Source organism: Callospermophilus lateralis, chromosome 7 (assembly GCF_048772815.1).
Source record: "Callospermophilus lateralis isolate mCalLat2 chromosome 7, mCalLat2.hap1, whole genome shotgun sequence".
NCBI lineage: Eukaryota > Metazoa > Chordata > Mammalia > Rodentia > Sciuridae > Callospermophilus > Callospermophilus lateralis.
In genome coordinates, this window is record NC_135311.1 from 4,345,864 (window position 1) to 4,371,514 (window position 25,651).

Consider the following 25,651-nt stretch of genomic DNA (forward strand, 5'->3'; position numbering starts at 1 on the left):
ACAGGTGAAGTCTGTGATTGGTCAGAGCTGAGGCTCCCCGGGAAGAGAATGCAGGGGGCTCGGAGTAGGACATTGGAGCAGGCACTTGGGAGACACTGGGCACAGCCTTGATACTAACCTAGTTTTTTTTTTTTTTTTTTTCCAGGACATCTTGAAAGAAGTTTAGTGTCTTTCTTTACTTGTACTTTAGGGACAAAACTGCAAATAATGGCGTCTGAGAACATTTATTTTAAAACTTGACTATTTATTTTATATCTTATAGCTCTGAATACACAGTTTAGAAAGAACTTCCTGAGTAGAGGAGAAAGGGACATAGGAGGTAACTTGGGTTGAAGGCCCCTGTTTCCAGTGAGGACCGATGAAATCTTGGACGGAGTTCTTTTCTTATTTTAGTTTTCAAGCAGGAAGCGGGTAGCGGGATGGGAAGGGGTGAGGGTAGTAAGTCTTGTTGAGCGGCAGCTCTAACTCCAGCCTTCTGCATCTCCATGGCAGATACCACGGGTTTTGAGGAGAGAAGGAATCCAGGAAACCCCAAGACTGTTCACACATCAGTTCTTCAGTCTTTCTGTAGCTTTGCCATTTTTGATTTTCCATTCATTAAAATCATTCATTCTTTCAAACAATGTATATTAAAATAATATTATACACTGCTCTGGACAAAGGAGACTCACCAACAAAGAAGTTATCATTCCGGCCCTCAGGCTGACAATGTGGGGTGGAGAGAGAAGTAGTTAGATAATCTTGAGATCACTAACGTTGCTGTAATTCACATACGTGGGAGTCCTCAGGCCTGACATCAGGGTTTTGGGGTGGCTCTGCAGTGACTCAAGTGAACGGTGAATCCAGACGTTGTCACCCGGCATTTCTAGGGAAGGGGAATGGGATGAGCAAGGTGTAGAACCTGTACCTGTCGAGGGGTAGTAAACCAGGGGCGGAGACTAAAAGGAGCTTGGAGACCTAAGACGTATTGAAGGGCCACCAGGAGGGAGAGTTAATTCTGGGGTTGACGGAGAATGGGGCTGAGGGAGCTCTGGGGGCAACAAGATCTCAGATCTCAGGGACGGAATAAAATGTTCACTCAGACACTCCTGCTTGCAAACATAAATAGGAAAAGAACTCCGTCCAAGATTTCATCAGTCCTCACTGGAATCAGGGCCTTCAACCCAAGTTACCTTCTATGTTCCTTTCCTCTCTACTCAGGAAGTTTTTCTAAACTTTATATTCAGAACTATGAGATGTGAAATAGTCAAGTTTTAAAACAAATGTTCTCAGGTGCTATTATTTGCAGTTTTTACTTTGTCACTAAAGTACAAGTAAAGGAAGACACTAAACTTCCTCCAAGATGTCCTGGAAATAAAACTAGGGTAGTATCAAACCCCGCCGAGTATCTCCCGCAGTGCCTACTCCAATATCCTGCTCTGTGCCACCTGCGTTCTCTTCCTGGCGAGCCTCAGCTCTGGGTGCTGCCGTTACTTCAGGGAGACTTGAATCCCTCCATACTGCTCCTAAGAGTTGTATTAAGGTAGAAAGTTCTGAGGAAAGACAGCACTATTTATACAGAGGCACACTGACCTGAAATGTCAAGGTAAGATCATAGATGATAAGAAATCTATCAATGCTGCAGTGACTTGCCTTACAGATCAATGGACATTGAAATGATGTTGTGTCGATATCTTGGTGCCTGTAGTTACTTCCAAGAGAGCCAGGGAAGAGGCATACTCAAATTGGCTTGATATGGATAAGGGATTAGCCCCCAAATGAATGACAGAAATGGATGTGATTATAAGGAAGTCAGTATGGTGATAATTATGAACACAGGGCATCCAGTGGACCAAAGTTGTGGTAAGTACAGTTCCATAAGCTCTATAGTGCTTTCCTGTTGCATTTAGTATAATAGTAGATAAATATTTCATCCTGAACCAATATATTTAAAATGTGTAAAAATAATGACAGCCATTTAAATTTCAAAGACATATTAAAATGACAAATTTTGATAAACCATTATATTCAATGTGTCTGGTTTTTCTGATAGAGGAAAGACTGTAGGTATGACCAATTTATTTTAGATGGTCACAAATATTACAACCAAGTGGATAACTGAAGCTCTTTCAAGAGACTCGGGTGAGAGTGGGGATTTCACTGAGACTTGGGGACTGAGAAAGGGAGACGGGAGGGAGACAGGAACAGATCAGCTTTCAAATGAACATTTCACCCTTGAAATCTTCAATCTATCCCTGTCTCGCTGAGCTCTTACCTTTGGTGTGAAACCAAGCACACATGTTAGATGTCCTTTTTGCATCCACCAAAACAATGATATCCAATTCTCAAAAATTTGCCCATGACAGATGCCTTTAATGAGTTTAGAGACCCTTTGTGTATCCATCCAATACCCCAGAATGAGAATCCAACTGAATATAGAAACCCCTTCATCTAAATCTGTTGTTTTGCAAGGAAAATCAGAAGTTGTCCCCAAGAGTCCCACTGGAAGTAAGGTCCAGGAGAGAGCACGTGGTCTTGTTGTGCACTAAGTGTCTAGACCAATACCACGTAAACCCTTGTTGAATGAATGAACTTGGGGATTGGTCTAGGAGCCTCCTGACAAGGACTGAACAATCTGTTTCTCTATAACTACTGAGAACTCAGTTTTCTGGGTCAACTTTAGGTGGAGAGCCCTAACAGACGTGACTTCTGGATTCCCCTGACTGTACCCGTGTCTCAAATCCAAACTCTTGGTTGATTCTGATCTCATTTATTTGCATTTCTGAGTAGATTCATCAATAGCAGGGATTTGGTGGCATCTTGGAGCTTACACCTTACTGGAAGGGCTCTGCAAGTCCCTACGCCTGGTTCTAGAGATTCCTGGTAGATGATGACATGTTACAGGGTTTAATGGGCAGACCAAAGGCTGAGATCTGTTTCTTTCTTTGCCCATGTAGAGTTGTAAACCTGACCCATAAATCTCTGTCATGTCCATCCTGAAATATTATTTTTAAGGCCATGAGTTAAACTTACCATCCATTTTATGATTCCAAGCCAAAAAAAAAAAAAAAAAAAAAAAAAAATCTAAGACTTTGCAAGCTCTTAGAACCCCTGGCAAATTATTTTTCTGGAAATCAAGACTATCCACCCTTTGCCTTCTCTGTGTCATAATTGCATCTTAACTCAACATTTTTCATGTCCTTGGACTGGTTCTATCCAAGAGCTTTCTCAAACTTTGAGTGGTGTGCGGCAGTGAATCAGTAGTTCCCACAGCACTAGCAATTTCTAAAAGACATCTTTTCATAGCCTGATGAGCTGAGCACTGAATCCAAATTTATTGGGGCTGTCTGACTTCAGCTCCTTCTTGGGACTCCTTTTGATCTTAAAGAAATTAAGGCCTATGAACATAGGAGAGGGAACTAATTTCTATTTTGCTATTTCCTTAGGGCCTTAAAAAGAAGTTTAAAATTCTTTCATATACTGCCAGATACACCAATTTCCCTGTTGTATCTGGCCCTAAACTAGCTTCTCTTAATATTCACTTCACTTTATTAGCTCACAGTTTATGATATCTCTATGGAATTCTGAATTTTCCTGATAAACATTCTGGCTTGAACGTTGGCTGACTCTTCCCTCTGTGCATCGCCATCCCCAAAATGAGCTGGTGCTGTTAGTGCACCTCAAGAACAGTGATTTCAGTGCCTGGTGCCGCTGAGTGCCACATCCTGGGTGGAAACTCTGGAAGAACAACTCCTGAGAGGCTCATGTGGTTTGGTGTCTTAGTGTTATAACATTTAAAAAGCAAAATTAACCGGGGTGACGGCCAGCATCTCATTTGGGGGTTCTTCTTCCTGCTGAAGAGGGTGTAAGCCACCTGAAAACTTAAAGAGTCTAAAGTAGTTAGTGAAGAACAAAATACAAAGAGCCACACATACAAGAGCTGGAACTAGACAAAGGAAAGATGGCTTCAGAGGTTTTTTGAGGGGGTGCATCGAAGGCAGGAATAAGGATTCAAGGGCGGAGTCTTGCTTCGTGATGTCTTGCAGTCAGCTGGCTGATTGGCATCTTGGCAGGTCACATCCATCTCAGGTGCTGTGTGGGACGTGGCAGAGCTGGATAGAAATCCACAACGTCCCTGGGCAGTTGACCAGAGAACATGTGTCCTGGTCATTCCCAGACACCAGATGTTTTGATCCACTAGGCTTCGATGTGTGGTGACCCACATGTAACCCATGTTTGGCTCATGACACAAAATACTGAGGACTTAAAGAATTACAGAGGAAATCCACCATTTGCTAAAAATTTTGAGCACATTGTAGAGTAACTCAGGAAACCACGGTGTTCAGGAGCCTGGTTTCCTCAGTTAACCTATCTGGGTTCATGCTGTAGCTGCTATGAAACCGTGGGCCACCACTCCATGTTGCCCCCATTGTAATATGGGAGAGGGGTAGTGCAGACCTCAAAAGATCAGAGTGAGGATTCAATTATTTACTATATGTCAGGCCTCTGTGCACAGTAAGTAGTGAACAAATCTTGGAGATTATGGGCTGGGGATGTGGCTCAAGCGGTAGCACGCTCGCCTGGCACGCGTGCCGCCGGGGTTCCATCCTCAGCACCACATACAAACAAAGATGTTGTGTCCGCCGAAAACTAAAAATAAATATTAAAAAAAAATTCTCCCTCTCTCTCTCTCTCTCTTTAAAAAAAAATCTTGGATATTATGAATATACCCAATCTATGTCCCTTGCAATGATCTCATTTTTACCTTTCTTTTTCCCTACATTCCTCTTGGGGTATCCTTTGCAATCCTCTCTCCTCTTCTCTCCTTGCAGCCATTGTCTATTCAGTTGTCAGAGTCCCTTCCCACCTCATCAACACTCAGCTCTTGTCCACAGAAATGAAGTGAACGTCCCCTACCAGAGCCATTTACCCACCCAACCTTTTCCCTGACCCACCATGCAAGCTCCTCAGTCTCCCTGTGAATGGAGAAAAGTGTGGTCTGCTAATCCCAGTCCTGTGCAGCACTGACCCAGGAGGTAAGCAGGGGAGAGCAGCAGAACATCCCAGGAGGGGCAGAGTCCACACCCAGGAGGAAAGGAGGAGCCCCGGTCCTTAGTCAGACATGAGTGATGCTGAGCACCAACAAGAACATGCGTAGGGGACAGCTGAGGGGCAGCCAGGGGACTTCCGGGGAAGACTTCAGCTCAGGAGCTCAGACCACTGGCAGGAGGTGGGGAGACACTTCAGACGGAGGCTCCCGCAGGTCTAGAAGGTTTCCTCTAAATCTTCTCATCTAAACCACACTTTCCAGGTCAACCTCAGCCTCAGCCCCTGTGTGCCGAGGCTCACTTTTCTAGCTCTGGTTCTGGTGCCAATGGAAAAGATGGGCCCCTGGGGCTGGGCCCACAGCAGATTGAGGTGGGCATGGGAGCGGGCACCGGGGTAGGCACTCTGGGGGGATATGGGGATCCGCACGGCTGCTGCTTTGGCTGGTAGGACATCTCAGCAAGAGGATCCTGGAGAGATTCAAACAGGCTTGGTAAACAGAAGCCTCGGTCAGTTCTCTTCTCTGATGGTTTCATGTTCTAATTCTGAACTCAGAAAGGAAGGCCGATGTGGAGTTAATTCATTGGAAGGAGATGCTTTTTCTCATTGACCTCCTGATGGAAAATAATACCGACTCTTTTCTAATTGGGCACCCAAGGCATCTTATCTCCATGAAGTCACAGAGATCAAACCTAGAGCTTTCTTGAGGACATCTAGCAGATGAGCAAATCTCTCGGAACAAGTACAGGAGAAGGACGAGGGTGTGCTGAGGGCCCACGGCCTTTGCAGTCCCGGAACCCTGAAGGCGCTCACTAACTCCGTTTTCCCTTGCGGCCTCCACCCCAGACCCTCTGATTCTCCCCTTTGATGGAGTCCTGTTCTCATCTCCCCAGTTCCTCCCGTTCAGGGCCTGCCTCCAGCTAAACACTGGTCTGATTTCAGGAAGCCGGAGAAAGCTGACTTGAGGAGTCTGTGGGCTGAGAAGTCCCAGACAGGACTCGCAGTCTGTCATGCACAGCAGGGGTGGGCTGCAGGGTGCAGGGGGATGGCTCCACACACCCTCGGCCCGGCTTCAGGCCTTGGGTATCCTCCTGGATGCAGGACAATGCATATGGCAATAGGGACCCAGGAAGCCCTGCTACCTGCTTCTACTCAGGCCACATGTGCACTCACAGAGGCCTTGTTCCGTAACTGGCTTTGGAGTCATGAACTGCATAACTGGACAGACAGATGACTAAGGAGTCTGTTCTCTGTGACAAACGTGACTAACCACAGAGTCTGCGGTCTTTGGAGGCAACATGGGGCCCCTGGCAGGAGTGGATTGGCAGGGGTGGTGATGGAAAAGTGAATACAGCTAAGGGAGCTACAGTGGAGTGAGGAGAGGTAGGCAGCATGTTACTAAGGAACAGTGTTACTGTCAAGACCCCAGGAGACAAGTGTGCTTCACTGAAAGATGCTAGCACTGCGGGTGGGAGAGTGGTCCCTCTGCCTGGTCTGGCTGAGGAAGTTTGCAAACATGAATTGGTAAAATGATCTTGTTGAATGGGTTGCAGCTGATCAGGGTGATGGTGAGGTTGGGTGAATCTCATTTAGTGAAGGGCATCTGACAGTGTCCATATTTTGGGTCTGATGAATGGATGCAAGCAAATGCTATTTTCCCTGTGAATTTCACTTTAATTTTGGAGGTGAATTTCTCATCCAGTTAATCTCTAATATTGAAATAGTAATTTTTTTCTAGAACTTTTTTTTCAAGATAACCACATTCAGGACAATAACCTTTACCTTATAGCTGAATAGTGGACCTAAGCAGTTCCAAAGAGGGAGGGGATGGGTGTTTGGGGTCAGAGAGGATGGGATCCCAGGGACAGCCAAGAATTTATTGGTGGCTCTTAGGAATGTGGTCATTTCTTATTTTCCCTCTCTCTCTCCCTCCCTCCTTCCTTCCCTCCCTCTCTCCTTCCTTCCTTCTTTAGAATATGCTAAAGTGGATAATTCCTTGTAATCTCCATTCTAAGGCCCTTCGTACATTCCTGGCCAAGTGCTAAGACTTTTCTTGGGAGGAAAGGACCCTCATACGCCTATAACTCAAAAAATACCTACGACTCAAACTTCCTGTAGGCCTTTTATTTTTTAAAAAATGGGTTCTTTCTAGCTATATATAACACTAGGACTCATTTTGACATAATATAAAACATGATACAGTTTGTCCTAATTCGGTCCCCAGGACTTCCCCTTCCCTCTGGTCTTCCCTCCACGGGGCAGACATTGATAAAAGCGTGATCCAACGTGGTGACTGCATGACTGGTGGGGAGTCCTCAGGCCTGAGGTCGGGGCCTCCGTGTGAGTCCCTTCTGTCTGAGTGGGCTCTGAAGGGGAGGTCGTGCGTGGAAGCTGCCACCTGCTATTGCTTGCACATGAGGGGTGAGTCGAGGTCCCTGGCCTGTGAGGATGGTATTTGGATAGGTAGCGGCAGAGGTGTAGGTGCCCGATCTGTGCACGGGCCACCAGCTGGACGGGAACACCATGAGGAGCCCATGGAGCCCAGGGAGCCCGTGCCTTGGGAGAGGGGGCTGGTGCTGGAGGAGAGAGGAACTAAGGGCCCGGACACACCGGGGAGATGCAAGACAAAGTGGAATGGGCAAAAGTGGGCTTGTTAGGAACATTGGCTCTGGAGTCAGGCGCAGCCAAGTCTGAGTCCTGCTTCTCCAGGGAACAGCTGTTATCGGGGAGAGCTAAAAGTGGAAAGAGTTAAAAGTGGAAAAGGCACAGTAGGCCAAGGGTGAGTCGGAGGGAGTAAGAAATCTGTCTGAGCAGGACGCCACGGCTGGAAAACTGGAATACCCCCCGAGGACTGTGACCCTGGACCCAGTGATGTGGATATTTATTCTAAGGTCTCCAGGAGTAGTTCAGGGGAGGGAGTGGCTGGGGAGATCAGTGGAGCTGTGGGTAATCCTCATGGGTGTGGCGATGGTTTGGTCCATAATGGGGAAGCTTGGCCGCGACTGACCGAGGGCTCAGAAATTGCAATTATGTGAGTGTGTAGTGTTTTTCCATTGTGTTTGTCCTGACATTAAAGGTGTATTGCTCTCTGAAACAACATTTTAAAGAGTGAGACAAATATTTCTTTAATTTTTTTTTGTGTAACATGAATTGTAATGCATTCTGCTGTCATATATAATGAATTAAAATAAAAAAATGGTTTGGTGCATGTTAATTATATGGAATGCTGGGGTCCATTGTGGCATGGTTTTGTGTCCACAACACATAATTTTATCAATTTCACTTTGTAATTCGTCCTCCACCCTGCCCTCTTCCCTTCCCTGATCCCCTTCCCCTACCTATTAGTTTCCCTTATAATTTCATGGAATGACCCCCTCCCTAACATTTTTCCTTCTAGCTTCCACATATGAAAAAAAATGAGACTTTTTTTTTTTTTTTACTGAGTCTGACTTATTTTGCTCAAAATTATGGTCTGCAGTTCCGTTCATTTTCCTACAAACTACCTAATTTTGTTCTTCTTCAGGGCTGAATAAAATCCCAGTGTGTGGATACACCCCATCTTCTTTGTCTGTTCATCTGTTGACAGACTCCTAGGCTGATCTACAGCTTGACTCTTGTGAATTGTAAGGATGAAGGGGAAAAGGGACTTTGACAGGCTGTTGGTGGGGATCTGAGTTAGTACAGCCCCTGTGGAAACCAGCATGGAGGAAGTAGTCTTTTAAATCACAAATATCGGTCCCAGGGGTCCTGTGGTATTATCGCTTTATAACTGTGCCGTGTCTGGCCACCTGACACAGGAAGGCTGCAGGGTCCGCAATCCCTGCACTTGGGAGAGAGGGCTCCCTGGGGCTGAGGAGAGGGGAAGGGCACGGGACAGAGTCCTGTTTGCACACTAACTGTGCTCACAGTATCTAGTATTCACAATCTATCCCTTTGCCCTCTTGGCTCTTGTCTTTCTGGGTGCTCCCTAGTAAATGGGGCTTTTCCCTCTCCTGCTGCTGAAACCTCTGTCTCAAGCTGTGATACTTTGTCAGAGCTGGACGTCTTCTTTGGGTTAGTTAATTAATGCCAGGGTCTATTCACCACCAAGGGATGAAAGGACAATGAAAAGACTGGATCATGATGCTTCGCTCTCTGAGTTGCACATATAATTGGAAAAGTCTCCCTTGGGCCCATTTTGAATGTTTGAATTCCCAAGAGAAGAACCTTTGTCTCTCTGATTTCCTGCGGAATCTCTGGTATTCAGAACTGAGTGCACAGCAGATGCTCAATAAAAATGTGTTGAATGAATACATAGATCCAGGGCTTAGGACTTCCTGTCACCCTCACAGGTTTGGGGGATTAGTTTTTGTCCTCTGCCGGAACCTCCTCTTGGGCTCCATTTTTAAGAGGCTCTGTTCCTCTCAGCTTCCCAGGATCTCCTTGGTGTGTCTGCAAGGCACTTCCCGGCTGACACTGCTCCCTTTTCTCTTCAATCAGATTAGACTACCCGCAGCGGGAATTCTGCTGTTCTTCCTAGTGGTGGTTTGAGGCGCCTCTGAGCCTCTGAACATGTTCACCAGCCCCTGTGTGTGTTGGGGGGGGTGGGTTCTAATCCTCCGGTTCTGTCCAGCCTGTGGCACAGTCTCCGGTGTGTCCGTGTCACTTGCACCCAGCTTGTGAAACCTTGCAGGCTCTCTCAGGGTGCACAGCTGTCCCCTGGGAGCTGGCCCGCCAGTCTGCTCCACAGTGGCTCACGTGGTTCCCGTCCCCAGATGGCTAAGTGCTCTCCAGGGATTTTAAACTGAATCTGGACTGAAGGCCAAACCTGTGGCTCCTCCTTCAGCAAACATTTTGCTTATTGGATCCAGCTGGTGCAGGTCTGGTATTCAGTCCCTCTCAGGGTCTCTCTGACTTTTGTTTTGTTTGTTCTCTCCTGGTCTTTTTGATCTCCCAACTTATCAGAATTACTTTACAGTTGGGGGAAATTCTTTCTTAATTATTAGCCAAATAGCATTATCTATATTTTTTTCCCTGCCTGCTCTACTCAGTCCCTAACATCAATTTCTCTTAATATTTGCAATTGAGCTGGGGCGGGAGCTCGTGCCATTTCACTGGCTTTCTGGCAAAATGAGATGTTGGTCTGGGTTCACACGTAGAAGCATTTTTTTTTTTTTCAATCTCAAGAGAACCTGGATTTTACAATTTAGGCTGAAGCATGCTACTGTATGAGGTTGTAGCACCTCAATGTGTTGGTAGAGTTTCAGAATTAATAAATATTTGCTTAATTAATCAATAATTTGCTTCTTTAATTATATTTATTTATAGTTGCAGCAATAGTTCTCATTTTCTCTTTTCCTTTTTCTGAGAATTCTTATTTTTGTAACCCATCACTCCCAGCCATGTCTCTGCCACCTAACCTGATTAATTTAAATAATTCTCTAAGCGTTCATCTCCCTGGATCTTCATAGAGTTAATTAATTTAACCTTCCTCTGTGAGTTGAGTCTTGCTCCATCTTTTCCCTTCCTCTATCTTTTATTCTGTTCTTCATCTGCCTAGTGTCTGTGTTCCCACCTCCTGATCCACTGCTTCTTAATTAAAACCCTAGAAATGCCTTATCCAGAAAGGTCCTATATCAGAGCCTGCAAATTTGGGTCTTTTCAGGTTTCAGAGGAAATGCAGTCTTTCCTCTCTGAGCTGCAGGGCCTCGGGCTGCAGCCTGCAATCCTTCTCTTCCTCTCATTCCAACCTGAACTCTTCCAGGAGTAGAGGAAGAAGATCAGCAATCCCCCCTCCCCCTTGTGCACAGCTAATCACCTGCACCAGAGCTGGGCTGTGTTGGCTATGAACTGAGGGGAGGGATGGGTAAAATGACAAGTGACATTGCAATGGTAATAGAACAAGAACATTTATTTCTGGACAGAATCAGGGACAGCTGCTACCACTCCTCAGCAGGCGCTGGGGACTGTGAGACACTGACTTCAGACAGAAAGACCTTCTGGGGAAGTTTGGAGCCCTGGACAGGAGCCCCCCGCCCAGCCTGTGGGAGCCAGAGCAGGGTGTCTGGAAAGGTGCATCAGGACGGGGTTTCCATGGACTCTGGATTCTTATTTCCTCTGAAATCCCTTGTCTCGGCATCAGGCTTCAGATCAGCAGCAGCCCCCAGAGCTGTGGCCACAGCCAGGGCCCCCAGACTGCTGACCGCTGCCACCATCACAGGAGTCGGAGCTCTGGCGACGGCATCGGTGGGACCTGTGGTGCCTGTGGTGGCTCAGGAAGCAGCCGCCCTCAGAGCTGGGGCCAGCGCAGCCCCCGGAGCTCGCAGCACAGCCAGAGGCCGCAGGCAGACACTGTGCTGGGCTCTTCGGGGGACACTTGGGTGAGGGGCACTTGGGAGGGGGCTGGCACTGCTGCTGGTTCTGCTGGAAGGACATCTCCACGGAGTCAGCGAGCCTGCATGGACCAAAGGCAAGGCCAGTATAAAGCTCTGGGCCACTCCTCTGGGACCGGCTGTGTAAGCCTGGCTCTTCAGGCCCTCTGCCGCCTGGGCTGTGGCTTCAGGAAGGAAAATGGAGAGCCATCTCCATCCACTGCCCTGGAGGACCTCCCGTCCTTCCCCTCTGTCCTGCTTCCAGAGGAGAATGCTGGGGCGCCCCGAGTCCCACCCCCTCTGTCCTCGCAGAAACACCAGCACATGCATTCATTGGCTGTGACTCCAGAGTCCCTGTGGGCACACGTGGTCTCTCAAGAAGAACCAGGGTGGGGAGGACGCTGAGAGCCAGGACTCCAACTTCCCTCAGAGGCTCTGTGCTCTCTGACCCCTGACTGTCCCCAGAGGCCCTCCAAGGCCCGCCCTGTCCCTCCACCTCCCCTTCCCTGCTCTGCACTGGAGGCTGTGCTTGCCCCCCCCCCCCACTCCTGGATGAGGATGGCCTCCTGCTGGACACTCACCAGATGCAGCAGAGCAGGAGCAGGAGGAGGCTGAGCCTGGAGGAGCTGTGGATGGGGAGCCCAGGGCAGCAGCCTTTTATCCAGTGCAGGGTGGTGATGCAGGGCCTGAGCACGCTGCTGCTTTCACAACCCGGGGAGGTGACAGCTGGGACATGGCCAAGTCCACCCACTCATCCTCTTCCCTTGGACTCACTCACTAGGATGCCTGGCAGGAGGGAGCCGGGGAGTTCTGATGACTGACCACCTTCACTCCCTGGGGCCTGCAGGAGGGGGCCATTCGACCCCTTCCCAGCTTTCATTCAGCTCACGGCTCTCAACACAGACTCTGCCCCAGGGGCTTTGCTGGAAGGGGCTACAAGGATCAAGATAGTGCTTTTGTGACCTTGGTAGCTCACAGTCTGTCAGGAAAGAGATGGACATGAAAGACCTTCACATTTGTCAGTATGATCAAGTGTCAGGTGCAAGATGCTGTAGGGCAACCAGCGCGACGTCTGCAGGATTGAGGCCCCATCTTGGTGTGAGCTGTCCGACCTGGACGTAAGCCCCACCCTGACAACTCCAGAGGAGCAGTTACCATCCTCTTGAGGGTCTTTGATGAGAGGAATGAGTGTAGAATGAGAAATAGAGCTCTGTGGGTGGAGCAGGGCCCACTGAGAAGTCTCCTGTCACCTGAGGATCCGATCGTGGGGTTCCTAGGGAAGCAGGCAATGGAGTTAACTTGATTTTTGTCCTGTAGGACACGTTAATAGAGCCAGCAAATACATGAAGTTCGTATCTCCTTATGGAAGATGGAGGCTTTTCTGATTGGAGTTTACCAATTATGATTGTGCATTTGCTACGTTTTCAAAGGAAAACAGTTTAATAATACCAGTGAAGTTATAATTTTTTTCTATTCAATTGTATTATTTTATTTTCAGACAGATATACTCATGCTTATTTATAACTTGCTATAGTAGTTTATAAAAGAACATAAGAATCATTTATAAGATATTCTAACTGCAATGCTTTTACATCTTGTCCTATTCTCCAATGAATATTACATATAACCATATGATTGACGACTTGTTTTATAGGGGGCTTAATTCTTTCCATCTTTCTTTCTCTCCTTCCTTCTCCCTCCCTCCCACCGACCCCGTTCTCTCCCTTCTTCTCCCTTCCCAAGTCTTCCTTGAACATACAGATGTTGTTAGTTCTTCTTCACAGACGTGGATTAATGGCTTGCTCTGGGCGGGAGGAGATGGTGGCTCAGGGTGGTCAGTGGGGAGGGGTGGGGAGCCCCTGAGCTCCCTTCAGATTCTGTGCTATTTCACTCACATCTGTGTCCCACCCAACGGATGCTGTTCAGGAGAAGGTGAGGAGGGACAGTGGGGGCCTTTCTGCCCCCTGCGTGGTAAGGCTGAAGACAGGTGCAGAATGAAGGAAGACACGGCCCCCATCCACGGGCTTTGCCACTGGCACCAGGCCTGGGAGGACGCCCCACTGTGGTGATGGCACAGCTTAATGCACTCGTTACGTCCAGGGAAGTCAGCGTCACATGTAAAACCCACCCGGCCTCTGGTCCAAGATCCTGGGAGGAGAACCCACTCGCGGCTGACTTCCACAGGCTTAGCATTGGGCCCAAGGCCTTCATGTGGACCGAAAGCTCCTCTCTCCCCAAAATTCATGTGTAAAATCTTGATCCCCAATATTAGGAGGTTGGGACTTTGGGAAGTGATTGAGCCATCAGAGTGGGTCCTTCATGTAAGGAGATTAGTGCCCTCAAAAAAGAGACCCCAGAGGTCTTTCTAGTCTTCTTTCTGCCGTATAAGGATACAAAACTAAGTTATCAGAACTAGGGCCTAGGAGCAGGTCCTCACTAGAAACTGACTAGGTTAGCACCCTGATCTCAAGCCTTCCAGCCTCCAGAAATGTAAAAAATATTTTTTGTTGTTTTCATGCTGCCTAGTTTATGGTATTTTGTTATAGCAACCTGAACAATCTAAGCAAGTGCCAGGTTCCCAGCTGTCACCCTTACCCTTCCTCCTGGAACTTCCTCTCATTTAAGCCATTCATTTCCGCATGTCTGAATTCAGAAAGGTTTTGTGGAGCCTGAACCATGGTCAGGCACCGTGGACACAACTGGGAATACACAGGGCACAAGGGAGAGTTTATGGCTTACCCCAGAGGAAGGACTACCATTTCCAGGGTGGCGCTCCCATTTCTGTGAACCTTGTCTAGACAAGTCTGGGGCTTGAGACGCCCTGAAGAAGTGGGTTTTTATTTTACATGTATCGCGATTCCCCAGAAGTAAGGACAGGAGCATTTTTGATTAAACAGATGAAGTTTTGAGTCATTCATGGACAGTGCTTGAAAAATAACTAATCCCATTTGTCAAGTTCCAAGTCAGAGTGCTCAGAAGCGAGCAGTGAGGAAGGAGTCCTGTCTGTCCTTCAGGAAACGCAGGCTCCTCTCTCCACCTCTGCCTGCCTCGCGTGTGCCTCACACTCTCGTCTCCCATCTCTAATCCTGGAGAGGGAGCTCTTCCCTGGACATGGAGGGAGTACCAGGGCAACGCTGCAGGGTCACCCTGCCTGAGTCTCATCCCAAGGAGAATAGGCATCCCACCATCCTGGGGTGGCGGGGGGAACATGGCGAATGTCTGGACTCACGATCTTAGCAGGACTTGACTCATCAGTGAGCTGGTATTATGCAGATAGGCGTGTGGCTTCTCAGGCTAACTTCCTTGGGTGCAGTTTGATTCAGTGACATAACTTATAATTCAGTGATGAATCTTCCTTTGCAACTGATCGGCATGGATGGTCAAGTCAAGACTTTCTTGTCACCCAACAAGGTTGACTTGGTGACACCTAACTGAATCATAGGTAAGATGGGAGGCGAGAGACGGACCACGCTACCTTTTTTTGGGATTGAGATATAATTACCTACCATAAACCACATCTTTCAAAAGTGTACAATTTAGTCATTTTTAATAGATTCTAAACACCATCAGCACTAATTCAGACACTTCAGTCACTCCTGGAGGGGAAGGCTGTACCCTCATCCCCACTCTCTGCTCCCCATGTCTCCCTGGAAATCACTAATCTGATTTTTGCCTTCCTGGACTTGCTTATCTTGTGCACTTTATATAAATGGAATGGCACAATGTATAGTCTTTTGCTCTGGTTTCTTTCACTTAGCATATTTTTTCAAGGTTGGTTCATGCTGTGGTATGTGTCCATATTTCATTCCTTCTCATGGCTGAATAATGTACATTTGGAATAGAGATCTAAGGAGTACTGATAGAGTACAGAGATCAATATAAAATACAGGATAAATGTATTTTGCAGTTGTCTCCATGTGATTTAAAAGACAACTGCATGAAGCAATACTTATAAAGTCGTGCTTATGGTCTCCCAATGAAGAAAGATGTGGACGATGTGACCCTAAAAAACCTGAGAGGAGGAGGGAATTAGGTCACATAATAGTCCACTTTGGGGATATTGTGAAGAGTGTAGCTATGAACTTCATCTTTATTGTTTCCTTCCTTTACTTGGTTTCAATTTTCTCTTCTTTTTCCAGTCTTAGGTTATTGATTTGAGATTTTTTTCTTACTTAATTTGGGACCTTCCTGCTCTTTCTCTCTGAGCACTCCTTTGGTTGTATCCCATAAGTCTTGACATAATGTGTTTCCATTTTCATCACCTCAAAGCATCCTTAAAATCCCTCTGTGAAGGAGGCAGTGGACCCACCGGGCAGAGGGGAAGGTAGGGAGTGGGTGACAGACTGACCGTGTGTCTTTCCCACACTGACCTTCAGGAGATGGTTGGGCTATGCTGGACCGGGGTGAGGGGGCAGGCATTGAGTATATCTAGGGGATATACTTCTAGACACTAGGGGAGAATCACTGAATCTCTGAAAATGGTCAGAAAGTTCTGGAACATACTCGAGATACCATCAAAGGAGTGCTTGTGTAGCACAGGAGAACACAGAGAGGGGGGCAAAAGAAATTGTACCCACCGAGTTCTGACGGCCCAATATACTTGTTAAAAGGCTCTTAGAAGGTTTTTGTAGCCCGGATCTTTCTTGGTTCCTTCTCCCTTCCCACTCTCAGTCAGTAAGTAAATCATTTATTTATAATACATTTTATGAGTTGTGTGACATTTCCCAAACTGCTTTTAGGAAAACATTCCTTCTTGGCATTGATGACTGCTCCGTGAACTCAGGCCTTTGTGGTAAAGGAGGTGAAAGGCTTCCGATGTTAACGCTGGCAAACATTGTGTCCGGAAAACTCCACAGGACCGTCACAACCCTCTCTGGAGGCCGTAGGGGGACCTGTCAGCTAAGCTCTTTCCTGTGTTCACTTTTGAGCAGGGCTCAACCCTCAGGGTAGGGGCAGCCGGAGAGAGCTGAAGAGATCTAGCTACTTCAGAAAGTCATAGCCAGGTACAAAGGAGAGCTAGGAGCTGGGGACTGGGCAGCTCTTTGGAACCATCTGGGAAAGTTTTTAAGAACTTCTGAATTCTGAGTTCCTCCGGCAAAGACTGACTTGGTGTGAAGTGCAACCAGGGAGTTTTAGTCTCTTTCTGGGTGATTTTACTGTACAGCCAGGTTTGAGAGATCAGATCGCATGAGGTGGCAGAGGAAGAATTGGAGGTTGTAGGTGGATTGCCTGGGTTTGTAGTTCCATGATCCACAGCAACACCCCCTGCACACACACACAGTTCTTAGGCCGGCAGTAACCAGTCTCTGGACAGGGACCAGCGGCCTTCTCTAGTCTCAGCCCTTGCCGCGTTCTCCTAAACTCTCCCCTCCGACTCCTCACCGAGGGCCCAGGACTTTGCTTGTGCCTAGGCAGGAGTGCACCTTAGAGACTGATGCCCAGTACTTACAGGACTGTCGGAGCACCTTGGGAAAAGACGCAGGTGTCTCAGGGATGCTGGCCCCAGAGCGTGGACAGGGCTTTGCCTGAGGTTCCCTGTCTTTCCTCCACAGGCTGCAGTCGGGGGCAGGGAGGGAAAGCGGGGAGAGAGCAGGGTTCTCTATGAGAAGGGATCGAGGAGGCCCCCCGACTGTCCAGATGCCCTTCCCTCTCCCCGCCGTTCCTTGGTGTCTTCCCTCTTGCCTCTCCTTTCTTCTTAAACTCTTTCTTCCTTCTTATTCTCTATTATTCCTTCAAAACCTAGTATCAGTGCAGACCAGGCCGTGTCGCAGACACAGAGTCCCTGAGGCCGCAGGGGCTTCTGATCATGAGTGAGTGTGTGTGGTCTTGACTCAGTGGCTCCCCGCCTGGTGGGGCAGACGGACAGGGGGTCCCGTGTCCGTGACCTGAGGAGATAAGAGCTCTAATGAAGACGTGGGCCAGGCGTGGGCCAGGCTTTGGGGTGTCGGTCTTTGTGGCCCAGTGTGTTTGGGGGTTGTCATGGGTATCGCTTGGGAGTGGCTGAGGTGAGGTCAGTGGCATCGGAGCTGAGACGGCATACAGCAGGGGCACGGGATGAGGAGCCCCACCTCTCCAAGGCCAGCTGGTCCTGGGAGCTCACGAAGCCCAGGGCAGCCGGGTCCTGGGAAGGGGTGGTGGCAGATAGAGCCGGTGTCTGGGGGCAGGATGTGGCAAATAAAGGGTCCGGAATGTTCTCTCAGCATACTGGCTGGGGAGTCCGATGCTCCTCCCTTGGTTTCCTTCTTTCTTCAGGTGATGGCTGTCCTAGGGTGGAAGAATTTGGGGGAGATGAAGAAGCACGATGCGCCATCGGTGTTAAAGTGGAAATCTAACTTGCGTGGGATGAGAGATCTGTCCGTCAGTCAGTTGCTCTAAGTTTGAGGAGTAGGTCAGAGGAGGGGATGATCCATCTAGGCTGGAATAGCCCAGGGGAATGTAGCTGAAAGGTGAACTGTCCTTACTAGAAGGTGAATCATAGTGCACAGACCTGGGAGTGCTACTGTGTACAACTGACGCAGTGCCCTGATGCGATGGGCTAATGTCTGTGGAACTGCATTCAAGGTGGACACGGAGGGTTCTCCTGTTGCATTTTACTGTAGCAGTGGAGAAGCATTTCTTCTAAAGCATAACCAAACCTAAGACTAGGACAAATCTCTCATATGACACATGCAATTAAAATGTGGTTTTTGATCAATATTATTATTACAAGAAATGCATCGATTTATCCTGCTCTGGGAGTCCTACACTTCTGGCCCCCCGTGTTGAGGTAAGGGAGCTAACTGCCTTCCTGGTACAGGTGCAGTCCCCACCCAGGCACACACTGGGACTTGGAGGAAGGAGGCTGGGAAGGGCATTCACCGTCATCCTCTGTCACCCTCGTGTCCCCCCCCCCCCCCATTGCTGCCTTAGTATTGAAAGACCCCAGCCCAGCAACCTTAGGCTTAGTTACAAAATTATTAGGGCACGTCACAAACCTGCAGACAATGTGTTTTTCAGATAATCAGTTAAGTGTGACCGATTGAAAAGGGAAAAAACAGGTTGGTTGGGAAAGAGCAGAAAAACAGATTCCAGGGCATGCCTGAATAAACAGGGGCTAATAAGCAGGAACAGAAAAATCAGAGTGCTCATATGTAACTGTCATGTGGTGTAATTCCAGGAACATAAAATAAAAAATAACTTTACCCTTTAGGTAACCTATATGCTGGGTTCAAAATAGCCAATAAGAAACCTGTTGCTTACCGCGCACGCGAAACCTGCCCCTTGACCCTATAAAAAACCTGTACCCCAAAGCCTGGTGTGCCAGCTCACCGAAGCTCCGGCTGAGGTTTCGCTGAGCACCCACAGGCGTCTGTGTCTGAATAAACCTCTTGCGTTTGCAGCCAGTGCCTCGTGCGTCTTTCTTGGACAGGGAATCGGTGGGTCTTTCAGTATGAAAGCAAGATGTCATCACAGGAGCCTTTTGCCACCGGCAAAGCCACTCAATTTTGTTCTAGGCAAAGGTCCTTCATTGTGTTTCTCAAACTTGCATTTCTGTCTCCAATTTCCACTAGGAAATCCACTAGAAATAGGGATGATTGTACCCTACTCTACTGTTGTGCAAATAAATTAGGGGATTGTCTTGAATACATTCACCAGGTCAGAAGTTTCCCTAGAATGCTGCCTTATTCTGATTCTCCTGTATCTTCAGCACCTACAGTGGTGTCTGTGCTTAGCAGATGCTCAATAAATAATGAGTGTGTGTGTGTGTGTGTTACTGGGGATCGAACCCAGAAGTGCTCTACTACTGAGTTATTTATTCCCAGCCCTTTTTATTTATTTATTTTTTTAATTTTGAGACAGGGTCTTGCTAAATTGCTGAGGGTGGCCTCAAATTTGGTAACCTTCCTATATCAGCCTCCCAAGTAGCACAGGTCGCCATACTTGGCAAGAGTTTTTGAATGAATGAATTATCAATTGTTGGATCCTGGACTGGGCGGGGGTGGTTTCCTGATGGGAATCGGGTTAACTCCTCACTCATTGAGCTCTCTCACCTTTCCAGGTCCACAGAGCAGTGTGAACGGCACGACTTATGGCTGTCTTAGATTGTCCTGGTGTTGCAGATCCCAACTTTATTACTTGGTCTGACTCCTGTTTCTTCTCCCTTCCTAGTGGACCCCCCGATTGCAAAAATTGTACTTTGGCCTTGAGAGCATAGACTTGGCCGGTGCTTCTGAACCTTCAGCCTTCATTCTGTGATCCTCGGTAGATGATTGTAGCTAATGCACAGTTGGCAGCCTAGTCCATGAGTTCCAGCCACTCTTCACAAACTGACCCTCGATTCTGGACTAGTGAAGTCGCTCTGTCAAGATCGGTGGGATTCATGACTCTCAAGTCATCTGGCAAAACCCCACACGTGGTGGCAAGTCCAACCTCCCAGCCAACCTCACCCAGCCTGGACGTTTTTTGAGGTATATTTTTAACATTACTTGACCCAATTTCTGTCCCATGGTGGAGTGCTACCCAGGAATTTCTCAAGTTTCAAGTGAGAGGCAGCTTGTGGTAATGAATTTAAGCTTGGCAGCTGTGGTTTCCAACTCAGGGGATTACGCTGACCGGATAGTGGGTCAGAGTGTTATCTCTTAAACTCCAAATACTTTGGAAATTCTGAGTCTTTGGATGTTGTAGTGAAAATGGTTGGAAATTCCCCAAAGACTTAAGGAACTTTTCTGATTTTTGATTCAACAAATCCTAAAAGTGCTCCATAGATTTATTTTTTCACTTTGTATACCCGCCTCATATCAATTTCTCCCACAATTTCAGTGTTGGAATCTAATTCAATTCTGGACGTTCCTTGGGCTTGTTCTGCCTGCCTTTGATGGACTACTCCTTTATTGCAGTATCTCAACACCTGGTAGGTGGAGTGGATGAGGCTCACCCTTAAGGAGATGATTTCAACCTAGGAGGCATTTAAGTTTCACATTTTAGTTTCCAAATATGGGGACATAAAATAATTTTTAAAAAAAGTTTTACTGAAGTTATGGCTCATATGTTGGGCTCTTAGTTCTGCAGATTTAAAAAAATTAAGTAAAAACAAGTAAATCACAAAGTTCCACAGGCCAAAATAAATGTTAAGTGGAAAAGACTCAACGGTTTTAACGATGTCTTGAAAAGTTCAAGGGTAGGGGAAGTGGCAAGTGGCCCAGAGCCTGGATTACTGGCAGTGTGACCTGGGTCCTGGTATGAAATTATTAGAATCTACAATTTCCCCATTTGTAAAATGTAGTTATTAAGAGAACAGATTGCTTACAGAGAATTAAATGAGAATTAAATGAGTTCATTTTAGCCTCTCGGGATTCCTAGCACATGATAAGCACTAACAATTTTTGATTGTGCAATCATATTAATTCACAATTCTAGCAAGACTCTTCACATTCTTGCACATTTTAAACTCTTAGCCTATCTCCTCCGCTGATCCACAACATTATTAGCTTTAACTGGTTATCTCCCTATCTCTCTGTGGAATTTTTATTGATAGATGGTGTCATCTATTCTTGTGTCTAATCCTTCCTTTTCCTATATTTTAATTATAGTCAGGTTTTCTTTTCAGCCTTTGTACTGTTGGTATTTGGGGACTGATAATTCTACTGTAGGATGTTCAGGGGCATCCCTGGCCTCTTCCCACTAAATGCCAGTAGCACTCTTTCTGAGCTCAAGTTCTGACAACCCAGAATGTCCTTCGGTATTTCCAGATGTCCTTTGGGGGATCAAATTCCCCCCAACTGAAAAAAAGGGCTTATTCTATCTTAAAAAAATTTATTATTTATATCGATTACATATTTATATATTATATATAATTATTATAACATAAATAGCCTTCTATATATAATATGTATGTAACATATATATACTTGCCTACTAAAAATTCACATTTTTAAATTGAAATGCCAAAACAGTTAGTTGAAAGCAATGGAGGCTCTGTATAAGAGCCCAGAGAGTTCACCATGAGGTGTGTTTTCATAGAATACGTCATTCCTTTTTGGAGGCTTTAGTCCATCCTCCTCTCCCCTGCTGCACGTAGATCCAGCACATAAGGCCTGACAGGTCCCCAGTTCCCCCTGTTTTTCGTAGTGCACCACAGTCATACACAACAATGGGGTTCACTTGGCCATTTCATAGGTGCATATAAGCTGCTCCATTCCAGTCTCCAGTATTTCCCCCTTTCTTCCCCCTCCTCCCTCTCCCTCCCCCTGGTCCCCTTCTTGTACTCTTTTGATCTTTTATTAGTTTATCATTTTTATTGGTGTATTATAGAGAAACATAAAAGTGGGATTTACTGTGAGATGTTCATTCATGCACAGAGCATATTTGGTCAATTTCATTCTGTCGTTCCTCCCTTGTCCCATCTCTCCTCCCTCCCCTCGACCCCCTTCTGCTAGTTTACTGTTCTCTATTCTATTTTCATGGGACCCCCCCCTGCCCCCTTTAAAACTCCCTGTTTCTCTCCAGCTCTGCCTAGGAGAGAGAGCACTAGACCCTCGACTTTCCCCGTCTGGCTCATTCCACTTAGCTCCATGTCCTCACGTCTCATCCATTTGCCAGCAAATCACATAACTTTATTTATGACTAAGTAAAACCTGCACCTTTTTTCCAGTCTAGAGCGATGGTCCTGCACCCTCTGGGTGAAGTTCTGGATTCGAGGGGCAGAAGGGGGGCACATACCAGCCACCTGGGGGAGGCGCAGTGAAGGACAGTGAGCCACCAGTGGTGATGGGGACCAGGAGCTTTATTTTTGGACAGGGTCAGGTACAGGGATGAGTGCAGAGCATTAGTGTACCCAGCAGGGGAAGGGTGGGGGACTGTGAGACCCTGGGCTTCAGACAGAAAGACCTTCTGGGGAAGTTTGGACCCTGGACAGGAGCCCCCCGCCCAGCCTGTGGGAGCCAGAGCAGGGTGTCTGGAAAGGTGCATCAGGACGGGGCTTCCGTCGACTCTGGATTCTTATTTCCTCTGAAATCCCTTGTCTCAGCATCAGGCTTCAGATCAGCAGCAGCCCCCAGAGCTGTGGCCACAGCCAGGGCCCCCAGACTGCTGACCGCTGCCACCATCACAGGAGTCCGAGCTCTGGCGACGGCATCGGTGGGACCTGTGGTGCCCGTGGTGGCTCAGGAAGCAGCCGCCCTCAGAGCTGTGGCCAGCGCAGCCCCCGGAGCTCGCAGCACAGCCAGAGACCGCAGGCAGACACTGTGCTGGGCTCTTGGGGGGGCACTTGGGTGAGGGGCACTTGGGAGGGGGCTGGCACTGCTGCTGGTTCTGCTGGAAGGACATCTCCACGGGAGTCAGCGAGCCTGCATGGACCAAAGGCAAGGTCAGTATAAAGCTCTGGGCCACTCCCCCTGTCCTGGAAGGCCAGCTGCCTCCCAGCCAGGAGCGGCAGGAGGGTGAGGGATGCTGCTGTGACTGCGGCTGGTTGGGTCACAGCAGTCGCCTCATACTTTACTCTCCACCCAGGACGGTTGCTGTCAATCTAACTGGACACCCACGTTTTCATATCTCCAAAGAACCCCTGGCGGATGGCGTCTCTTTCCAGGGAAAAGCATTCTGGAGGACGGATGAGATGTCACAGGAAATGGATGAGACATGAACAGAAAGGGGTGGGAGGGAATCGGAGTTCCCATGGCCTTTCAGGTCCTAGAATTCTTGCCGTGTCCCACAGGGGCTCACTCCTGACCTCACTTCTTCTCACTTCTACCCCCTCAGTACTCTTCTGTTTAGACCTCACCATTTCCCTTCCCCTTCCTGTGACCTTGACCTTCCAACACCTCCAGTTGGGCCCACTCCCTGCTGGGCGCTCACCTGGTGCAGGGGATGCAGGAGGAGGCTGGTCTGTGGAGGCTGTGGATGGGGAGCCCAGGGCAGCAGCCCTTTTATCCTACACACAGGGTGTGATGCGTCACCTGAGCTGCTGCTTTCACAACTAGGGGAGGTGACCGTTGGGCACATGCCCAGGACCAGGTTTCCAGCCTTTTCCTGGAAACTCCAGGAAGCGGGTCTGTCCCAACACCTCCCACTGGCTTACCCGAGGGCCTGCCCCTTCCCCCTCACTCCGTCTCTTCTCTCCTTCCTTCCTTCTTTTTCTTTGTAATGTACTTTATTGGTGCTTTTTGGTTGTCGTCCATAATAGGGGGTTCCTTGTGACACATTCAATCCATGCACGTGACATAATCTGTGGGTCATTCCCCAGTTCCTCCCTCTCCCTTCCCTCCCCCTCCTCTAATCCCCTTCCTGTGCCCTGCTGATCTCCCTTCTATTGTTATTTTTAAATTCCAATCGATAAGTTTTGTAATATAATGTGCACAAAGTCTCCAGGCTAACCAATGGCCGTGGCCTCCAGATGCCGTCCATGGTGGCCTGCTGAGCTCCTGGCAATGGGGAAGCCGTGGGCAATGTGTGGCCTCTGTTTGATGGAAGCCCCTCATGTCATCCAGGAGGCACCCTGATTTTCTGAGCATTAAGGGGCAGAGTCAACTTAGCGTTTGGTGGACAAATAACTGGATTATTCAAAGCTAAAAAATCTTCTGTTTGATTTTAGTAGATCCATGTAATCTAAAATCTATTTGCCTATCTGAATAATTGTCATATCATGCTATAGTCAAAGAAAAAATATAATCAAGGCTATAATTGAACTTTAATAATGCACATGTCATTTAAATACCTTTTGTTATTAAAATAATATTCTATCCTGGATTTATATTTTCTTGTGGATAAAAATGTTGATGGCTTAGTGTTAATTGGTGAAAAGCAGGTAATAAGCAGTGGACACAACTGGTTACATTTTTACACTATCAATACTAATTTATATGATATTTTGAGTGAAATATTTTTATAGCAAATGTCTTTTATTCTTTATGACATTAAAACCTATAGAACTACTTCCTACCTTCAGACACTTGTGTTTTCTCACCTCATCCGAGGACTCTCCCACTGTGAAACCGAGAGATCCTATGAGTTATCTCACGACCCACTGGGGAAGGACTTGCAGTGAACCTTAGGAACGCAGCTCAGGTTGGAGGGGTGGGGAGCACAGGGGGGAGGGGATTTGCACCTGACATTGTCCCGATACCCCTGGGGCCCTGCCTCCTGTTGGTTTGTCAACCCTTTCCCTCATGTTGGAGGAGCCCGTAAATAGGTTCTTGACTGGAAAGGAGAAACTGAGTCAGGAAGATGGACACCATTTTCCATGCAGTCTTATGATGAGGGTGAACAGGGAGAGAAGAGTGGAAATGCCTCTTTTTTTCCTGGTCATCTTTGTTGGGCAGGGCAAGGCTTGGACAATGCCTTATGGATGGGGTGAGTCTCCCGGTTTACCCAGAGGGTCCTAGTTTACAACTTGTGTCCCACAGTAGTTACCCAATAGTGTTTTGGTGTAGATGGTCACACAGGAGGAAAAGACCAGCCTAATGTAGGTGCTGCTGCCAGGACTCAGGTTTCCTCAAGAAAGTCTCGTCTAACCTCCAGGAATGAGCAGGATGGGAATATCACCCATTTCCTTTTCTCCCACAGACCAGATCCTCCTCTTGGCTGTCTTCCACCCATTCTCCTCAATTTCTTCTCGCTCAGTCAATAACCCTTCAGCTAATACCAAGTGTCAGCTGTGGGTCAGCCACTGTGCTCAGCAACAGGAATGCAGGTGTAGAGGAAGGAGGTACCACCAACCTGCACAAGGGTGCCAGCAATCAGCCAACAGGAGACACACCAAATAACGAATTGCCACTATGGTGTGTATGCAGTACAAATGACAGGTTCTGTGAAGGAAGAACAAAGCTGACCTCATCGGGGGCTAAGATCAGTCTGCTGAAATGGACGGCATTTCTATACTGTCCAAGAGAAGCAAACACAAAGACTCCTTTTGGTTTAAACAGGCACAATCTCGAGTCAACAGGCAGCAATATCTGAAGAGCAAGGTCAATCTCAACGGCTGGGTAAGCTCCCAAGTTTCTGGGTGACTCAGGAGAGGAGAAGGGTGGACGTGGAGGCTGTGAGCTGGGGCAGGAGAGGCAGCGCTGGATGGACTGTGACTCACGAGAGCTGTCCGACTGGCTTCTGTGACACGGGACACATCCCTTTGTGGATTCTAAAACATTACATGGAACTGGCTTGTGACTGCTTGAATTGTTGGTCCTTTCAGCGACGGTGACTTGGACAAGTGTAGTGATGGTGATCTCATCTTGGACTCAGAGGCTGAGGAAATCAGTTCACAGCCAGATCACACATTATAAAAGATATGCATGATTTGTAAG

The 25,651-nt window shown here is 47.6% G+C and overlaps 2 protein-coding genes across 2 annotated transcripts; both read right to left on the bottom strand.

Moving 5' to 3' along the window:
* Positions 1-11,154: 11,154 nt before the first annotated feature.
* Positions 11,155-11,439, bottom strand: LOC143405110 (late cornified envelope protein 3C-like). Its single transcript, XM_076863462.1, has one exon. The coding sequence runs from the start codon at positions 11,437-11,439 to the stop codon at positions 11,155-11,157; it is 285 nt and encodes a 94-aa protein (XP_076719577.1).
* A 10,955-nt stretch (positions 11,440-22,394) lies between these two features.
* LOC143405111 (late cornified envelope protein 3D-like) lies at positions 22,395-22,679 on the bottom strand. The gene has a single exon (XM_076863463.1). It carries the CDS (start codon positions 22,677-22,679, stop codon positions 22,395-22,397), a length of 285 nt encoding a protein of 94 aa, XP_076719578.1.
* Positions 22,680-25,651: the final 2,972 nt, after the last annotated feature.